The 7297-nt window shown below is 46.1% G+C and overlaps 4 protein-coding genes across 4 annotated transcripts in view; 3 read left to right on the top strand and 1 right to left on the bottom strand.

Annotated features, from left to right (window-relative positions):
• LOC131889566 (TIP41-like protein) overlaps window positions 1–1042 on the top strand; it is a gene marked incomplete in the record, with an annotated part of 1448 nt that extends 406 nt beyond the window's left edge. Inside the window, 3 exon segments of the mRNA XM_059238695.1 lie at window positions 266–497; window positions 591–749; window positions 849–1042. Coding sequence (XP_059094678.1) covers window positions 266–497; window positions 591–749; window positions 849–947 — 490 coding nt within the window.
• Window positions 1043–1259: 217 nt separating this feature from the next.
• On the top strand, window positions 1260–3515 carry LOC131889565 (non-homologous end-joining factor 1-like). Its single transcript, XM_059238694.1, has 2 exons — window positions 1260–1398; window positions 2586–3515. The coding sequence occupies exon 2, from the start codon at window positions 2594–2596 to the stop codon at window positions 3446–3448; it is 855 nt and encodes a 284-aa protein (XP_059094677.1). The 5' UTR covers window positions 1260–1398; window positions 2586–2593; the 3' UTR covers window positions 3449–3515.
• On the top strand, window positions 1488–3515 carry LOC131889564 (mitochondrial ornithine transporter 1-like). The gene has a single exon (XM_059238693.1). It carries the CDS (start codon window positions 1658–1660, stop codon window positions 2549–2551), a length of 894 nt encoding a protein of 297 aa, XP_059094676.1. The 5' UTR covers window positions 1488–1657; the 3' UTR covers window positions 2552–3515.
• Window positions 3516–3585: 70 nt separating this feature from the next.
• LOC131887613 (testicular spindle-associated protein SHCBP1L-like) lies at window positions 3586–4938 on the bottom strand. The gene has a single exon (XM_059236243.1). The coding sequence runs from the start codon at window positions 4936–4938 to the stop codon at window positions 3586–3588; it is 1353 nt and encodes a 450-aa protein (XP_059092226.1).
• Between the last annotated feature and the right edge of the window lie 2359 nt (window positions 4939–7297).

The raw sequence follows: 7297 nt of genomic DNA, 5'->3' as shown, positions 1-7297 counted from the left end.
TACTCAAGGAAATTAACATAGTGGTCAACTGGAGCATTTACATGTATGTATAACATACACCTATGCACATTGAACACAATTTTTTTCTGGGTTTTTGGTTAAAAAATGAAGGTCATGGTGCATCAAATAAAAAACCAATCTGAGCTGAGACAAATGAAGGCTTATTTCATCATGTTTAGGCAATTTTTGATCCACCCATGAGTTGGAATCAGTGAGTAACTGTTCAAAAGTGGAAAGGGACTCATGCTGGTTCTGGATTTTCTAGGAAGGATTCGCCTCATATTCAAAAAGTCATCAAACCCTACGACTGGACATACACACCCAAAACGTACAAAGGCACGCTATTGGGCGGGGGTCAAATCCGGGTTGAACCCTCATCCACGGGAATCGACTACGAAAAGTTGAAGGAGCGCGAAAAAATTCTCTTTTTTGATGAGGTCATTCTCTATGAAGATGAACTGGATGATAACGGATGCTCGCTGCTGACCACCAAATTGGTAAGAGCTCTACCGTATCCTAGATAATGGGATTCAAGAGCGAGTTTTGTTGGGATGGAGGGCGATAAGCGGACTGGTTTTTGTTTCTTTCAGCGAGTCATGCCTAGTGGATTTTTCTGTCTACTGCGGTTCTATTTACGGGTGGATAATACCCTGATTCGTGTGATTGACAACCGATTCCACTACGAAGCGGGCCAGAACTACATTTTGCGCGAGTATTCGTTCCGAGAGTCCAAATTCACCGATCTCCAGGCAAGTATTTCTAGAATGGACAATCGGACATGATCTGCTATTTTTAAAGTCAGAACAACCGAAGTGCCTAGGAATACAATGGCCTTTCGCTTTTGGTAGATTCCCATGTCGGTACGAAACGATCCCAACGAGGTTGGCCAGCATTTGAAGTTGGTGGACGAGACCAAAGAGAAGCTCATTTGGCCTGCTTCCTCATGATCATGTGTTCTGTTCATAGATTACGCCGGTTCAACCATTACGCCCTGCCCTACGCCATCTTTTGCGATCGAAATATATAATGCGACAAACCCGTTCCTGGCATGTTGATTAATAATCAATGACCCATGATTATATCCGATTCGTACTTTCTGGCCGTGTATTTGTGCTTTACGATGATGACGTCATGCAAGCCCGCTCGGTCTGCTGGCCAAAGAGAATCTGGCGCACGCACGTGCTGACTAGGCCCGAGTTGATGGCTTACCTGGCTTGGCTGGCTTTCCACGGAGCTGCTTGGTCCATCCAGCTACTAGGCTGTGCTGTGTGGTCCACAATCCACATGCCTTCAAAACATCAAGTATCCGGATCAAGCCAGGATATCAGCCTGATCCAAGCACACGTTGAAAGAAAGCTTTTCAAACCAGGTCACGTCATCATCCTCAACTCGTATTAGGTGAGAAGTTGGTTGGTCTTGATCTGTATTACTCAATTAGCATAGGTGGAAGTACCTTTTTGACCTGGTCAAAAGTATGTACAGACCGTACATCGTGCCCAAAACCAGTTGAACTCGTTTTAAGACACCTGGTCTAGGGCTGTCTTGGCCTTGACCACGATGGTTGGAATGGCGCCTGAATGAGAGAGGGTTCAGGTTGAGTGTAGTAGTGAGTGAGTGGTCTCACTCACCCCATCCATCCCATCCATCCCATTCAGCCATGGATTCCTCGGGTAGTCGGGAGTTCCTCATCGATTTGTTCTCGGGCATGTGCGCGGGCGTGGTCAACGTCGGGGTGGGCCTACCCATGGACACGGTCAAGGTCAAGATGCAGACCTTCCCGCAAGAGAATCCCACCATTGTGCAGACCTTTTATCGAGTGGCTCGTCACGATGGTCTTCTTCGAGGTTTATACGCGGGCATGGTGCCCTCGCTCATGGCCAATGTGGGCGAGAATGCGGTCTTGTTCGTGGCTTACGGACAATGTCAGCGGCTCGTGGCTCGGGCCTGCGGCCTCCATAACATTGAAGATCTCCACCCTGTGGGCAATGCCGTGGCTGGATCGTGTTCTGCCGTGTTTTCGGCCCTCTGGCTCTGTCCCACGGAACACGTCAAGTGTCAATTGCAGGTGTTACGCGAGCTCAAGAAGAAGGACCCCACCATCCAGATGGTGGGACCCTTCCGGTTGACTCGGAACATCCTCCGAGAAGAGGGCGTGAGCGGGTTGTTTCTCGGGCTGAGACCCACTTGGACCCGGGAGATCCCCGGGTATTTCTGTTTCTTTTTCGGCTATGAGGCTTCCAAGACCGTTCTGGCCTATGCTTTGAAGACGCCCAAGGAGGATCTGGGCGTGATCCCCACCATGCTGTGCGGATCCATGGCCGGTGTGTGCTTCTGGACCGGGATCTTCCCCATTGATTCAGTCAAGTCTCGGATCCAGGTCATGGGCAAAGAAGGCACCATGCGGGAGATTGCCGCCGGCATCTATCGAAAGCAAGGCCTTCTGGGCTTTTATCGGGGTTGGCTGCCGGCCGTGATTCGGGCTTTTCCGGCCACGGCATCGCTCTTGGCCACTTACGAATTTGTCAGTGCCTACATCCACCAACATTTCTAGCTCAATTTTTCCGTTCTTTTGCTTGCTTTTCCAGTCCTGACCATGAAGTTCCAATGGCATCCATTGGGATCGTCGAGACGGGTGTTTTGTATGAATGAGCACAAGGATGATGAACACTTTGAGTTCTTAATGACGGATGGGAAAACGTGCTTCAAGGAAACGCTGACGGCCGAAGAGGTCCGATCTCGAAATGGCCGTCTCAATCCCGCCGTCGAAGCCTCGGCTGGGGATTTGATCCCGGAGATTGTGCAAATCTTGTCCAAGAACACAACCTCGCTGGACTTACTACCCTCCGAGCTTCTTCAACGGGATGATGATGAGGATGGTATTGATCCAGTATTAAAGATCCGCGGCAAGTTGTACAACTATGATTTTCAATGGCATTTCGACTTGACAGCCATGGGCGCGGAGGAGCTCTTTGAGATTCTATCGTCCAGTCTCTTGAATGTTCTCTCGGCCATGTTCGCAAGACAAGACTTCCTGGTGGATCTCTTGAAGAAGAAAGACCTCGAGATTTTTGATTACTCTCAATCGGGAGCCACTTTATCGCGCAATTCTTTAAAAACGGAAAAATTTGACCTCGCCCATTTGAAGGAAACTGCTTTGCCCTCAACTCCCAGCTCTTTATCTCTTTTGACTACGGAGCCATTCCACGATATTCAAAAATGTATTGAACTGTCCGAATCCCATGCCGATCAGTCCAGTGATCCCAACCCGTCACCCAAGATCCGGATCAGAGGCGAAAAGGTCGGTCAATGGAAGTACAACGACTCTGAGTCCGACTCGGACGACCACAACGCCTCAGTCAGTTCTAAACGACGCCGACCTCAACCTACCTCGGCACCTGTCAAAGTGTCTGCTAAAGCTAGTCTAGCGAAGAAACTGAAGAAAATATAGCGCAACTCTTGTTATTTCCAAATCATGTCAGGCAAAAAAAAAATGTATATACAAAGATAAATGTACCCATTTGGAATGCATTTCCATGCACTTCCATGTCCTGATTTTCGTCGCCAATCATTCATACATACTAGCCGTCAAGTGTCGCAGATCAAGGTCAGGTTGACCACTTTCAGGTTGGGCGTGTCGTCCAAGAAGTCGTACTGAACGCTGGAAATCACATATGTGTCCTTAGGACGGTCGCCCAATCCGGCGATGGTCCCGCCCAATCTGAGCTCGCCCAATTCCAGAATGCCGTACGAACCCGACGCGAAGAGAACCATATCCCCCATGAGGCAATGCTCGATGGCCTGGTCCGGACTAGAGTAGAACTTGAGCACGGTGTCTTCGTGGATGAAGGCTTGCGATTTGGCCCGTTCCAAAAGGTCAAACAGCGCTGAGGTGGATTGGTCATTTCGCACGATATGACACACCGTGACCCCCACATCTCGTTTCCGTCGGAGTTCTTGGAGTTGGGCTCGTTGGAGGTTGCCCCGACGAGCCAGATTCTCCACCAGATCGCCTTGTCTCCGAATCTCCATCATTTTCAATTCGAGATGAGTGAACGAGGGCTCCAGGTCTTCTAACGCCAGGTCATGGGATGCATCCAGTTGGGCGTGAAGGTCATTCCATTCGTGGTTGAGGGCGGTATACTCGCGAATCAAGGCCTGAGTGCGAACCCAAATGGGACTGCGATTGCCCTGGACCTGATGCTGAGTGTACAAATCCAAGCGGAGGTTCAAGTGGGTGAGAAACCAAGCGGGCCCACTGGTGGGCTCAGCCTGTTCATTGTCCCAAGGACGCCACAGATATCGATGAAAGAACTGGAACTGGTTGAGAGCGTAGGCCGCCAATTCCAGCTCATGGCGGGCTTTGTCCTCATCCTGAATGACCAAGAGCTCCATCAAAGGCACGCTCAACTCATCTTCTTCCAAGGCCGGACAACTAATCACGGACGACTGGCTCTCGTCAAATGGACCTGTGCCCGACAGATCCGGATCCATGACCGCCACCCGCGCCGAAAAATCCTGCCAGTTATAGCACAAAACATCGACCATGGTCATACTGCTCCGACGATTACTGGTACTACTGTCATGTCGGAGATCCTGGCTAGCACGCCTCGAATCTAACTCATCCGAAGGATTGGCGTCCCACAAGGCCAACCAATTGCCCTTAGGTAGACTGGCTTTTAGGTAATCTCGCCAGGCATCGGGCACGTCTTGACTCGAGAGAGGCTCGTCATCCGAGTCTTGGGCATCATCCTGAGTGTGATCCGAGTCGGGTTCCTCTTGGCCCTGTAAGAGAATCCGACGGAGGACACTTCGGCGAACTTCCATGCTGATGGTGGCAGGCTTCATGATGCGGATCGAACCGTTATTCAGCGTGGATCCCTCGGCCGGATCCACGTTCTTTTCTTCTGGCAATCCCTTGGGTGGGTGGTCCTCACTCATGACGCTAGCTTGGATTTGGGTGTGTTTCATGAGCGATGGAGGGCGTTGGCCGAATTTCGTGGGCAATCGCGCGACAGTTTGAACAACAAGAACCTGAAGGGAAAACCTGAATGACAGGTTGCTGTCGAGAGTTGATGATAAGTATTTACTTAATGTCTACTAATTTCTTGATATGAAATTTCCAAATAGTGAGACAAGAAAAAATTCCATGAGCCAGTGATAAGCCATCGGCCCGGTTGCCCTTTTGTGCTATCAAGTTAGAGGTGAAATCCAACTTTGAATAAACTTCAGGTAAAGGAAATGATGGCCACAAAGCACGGTGTTTTCTTCAGTAATGATGATGTCTTGTCCAGGAATAACTTTGACTCAACACCATGAAAAGCCACATCTCATCCCTCAAAAGCTATCCCAAAAAAGCTTTCCAAGGCTAACAACTTATAGTTCTCATAGTTTTTCCAATGTGAAGTGTTGTGTCCCTATCATTTTGGTTCCCCTTCTGTGGGTAGGATTAGTGTCTAAAAGTTTCCTTGAGAAGGTCACGGCGGAGATTTGAACCAGGGATCTCTCTTGTATTAGGAAACTGCACTAACCATTACACAACATATCCTCCCGTAATTGTTTAAAATTACAAATTTGACATCATTTTGAACAAAGTTGGCCTTGAATTCAAATCATTGTAATCAAGATATGCTTGATTTTGGGCATTCTGTTATTGCCAGCTCCCATTATGATCCAACTGAATTTTCAATAATGGAATCAAGTTGTGTTACAAAACTTAAACGTACCATTTTTTGTGCAGTTGTGTTACTGCATGAAAAAATTGCTGAATTCGTCAGAAAAATGTTTGCTTCAACCATCTAGCAAATGGGAGCAAATGGCTAATAAACTGAATCAAAATCCCGGTAACGGTAAGGAAGTCCGCAAAAAAAGGAAAAAAAATACAGGCTGGCTGGGCATGTTGTCTGTCAATTTGCTCCAAAGGAAGACATCACATCAGCTGCTAATTTTTCCTTCACTTTACAAGGGTTAGTAACATTGCAGGAATGAGAGAGCTCTTGGTAAAAACACTAGAAAGGTTGGAATTGTTCATTATTCAAAAAAGCTACAAAAGGTATTTCATACTGGGTCTTTTAAAAAACACTCATAAAATTTGTTCCAACCCAAGACTTGGGTGGATTCAAATAATCACAAAGGCTTGATGCACATTTTGAAAGCACATTTAAAGCTATCAACAATCAACATCAATAAAAGAAATGTCCTTCTTTCTCATCTCCTCTTTCTTGGGTTCTTTCATGGTCTGATTTTCTTCCCTCAAATATTTTTACATTGATCCTTTACTTGATTTAAAGTCAAACTTAGACAATGTTTGGGCCAAAACATGAAATCTATCTTACATTTTTGTTAGCCTTATATCATATAAACATGAAGTCAAACATAATCAGACACTTTGCTTTTGAATTGTTGAGGCTTCCATTCCTTGTAATAGTAAAGAAGTCCACAAACATATGCCATGAATATTCTTGTTATGAAAGAAACACTCTCATTCTCTCTGCTGATATACAATGCCTGACAGAAAATTGTTTGTATTTGTTGACAAATAAAGTAGATTTCTCTTCAAATTCTAAATTGTTAGCCGATAACAACATTTTTTTACTGAAATGGGAAATTGTTTAGGAAATGCAAATTTGCCTATCATTGGTAACCTAGTTTGTTGCATGAAAACAATTTGAAATCAATTTGTGAGAAAATAACAGGGTTTCTGGCAGAATAGTCAAAAGCATGTCATACTTTTTACCACGCCAGAGGGTCTGAAATATGCCAGATCTACTCTTCTGGCATGCAAATTTGAATTCAGGTAGTACTGGTTCGATTGCCTTTGTTTTCTTGAGACTCAAAATTATCAATGTGAGAGCCTGTTTTCATGAAAGAAAAACAGTGACCAAATCCAAAGTGATCCAGTGGGTTGCACAAGTCTAAGACGAAGGAGGCATTCAAAAGAAGGAAGCGGTCTTTCGGTCAAAAGTGACAGAACTTATCCATGATGGGTAACCAGAATATCCATTGAGGAAAACTGGTGCTCTAAATTTATCGCAAGAAAAGAGATAAAAATCCACCTAACTTGACTATGTTAATTCGAATCCTGAACTTATTGACAAATGCATTCAGAAAGATGTGTATGATGTGCTCAAGGTTCATGAGAATTGCCGCCCAAGATCCTACGTTCAACGAATTCTATCCACTTTTGTTCCAACGCAACTGATGCAATTTGATTGAAAGCTCCAGAAACGTTCACGCCTGTTCTCGCTCTTTCGAGAAACTTAGGAAGGAGCACCGTCTAATGTTCTGAAGTAGAGAGAGT

The sequence above is a fragment of the Tigriopus californicus genome, chromosome 10 (assembly GCF_007210705.1).
Source record: "Tigriopus californicus strain San Diego chromosome 10, Tcal_SD_v2.1, whole genome shotgun sequence".
In the NCBI taxonomy this organism is placed as follows: Eukaryota; Metazoa; Arthropoda; class Copepoda; order Harpacticoida; family Harpacticidae; genus Tigriopus; species Tigriopus californicus.
Note: the sequence above shows the minus strand (reverse complement) of the source record. Positions and strands in the feature narration are given on the sequence as shown.

Excerpts from the sequence above, each read along its gene's own strand:
- LOC131889564 (XM_059238693.1), top strand. The coding sequence starts at position 1,658 with ATGGATTCCTCGGGTAGTCGGGAGTTCCTCATCGATTTGTTCTCGGGC.
- LOC131889565 (XM_059238694.1), top strand. The coding sequence starts at position 2,594 with ATGAAGTTCCAATGGCATCCATTGGGATCGTCGAGACGGGTGTTTTGT.
- LOC131887613 (XM_059236243.1), bottom strand. The coding sequence starts at position 4,938 with ATGAGTGAGGACCACCCACCCAAGGGATTGCCAGAAGAAAAGAACGTG.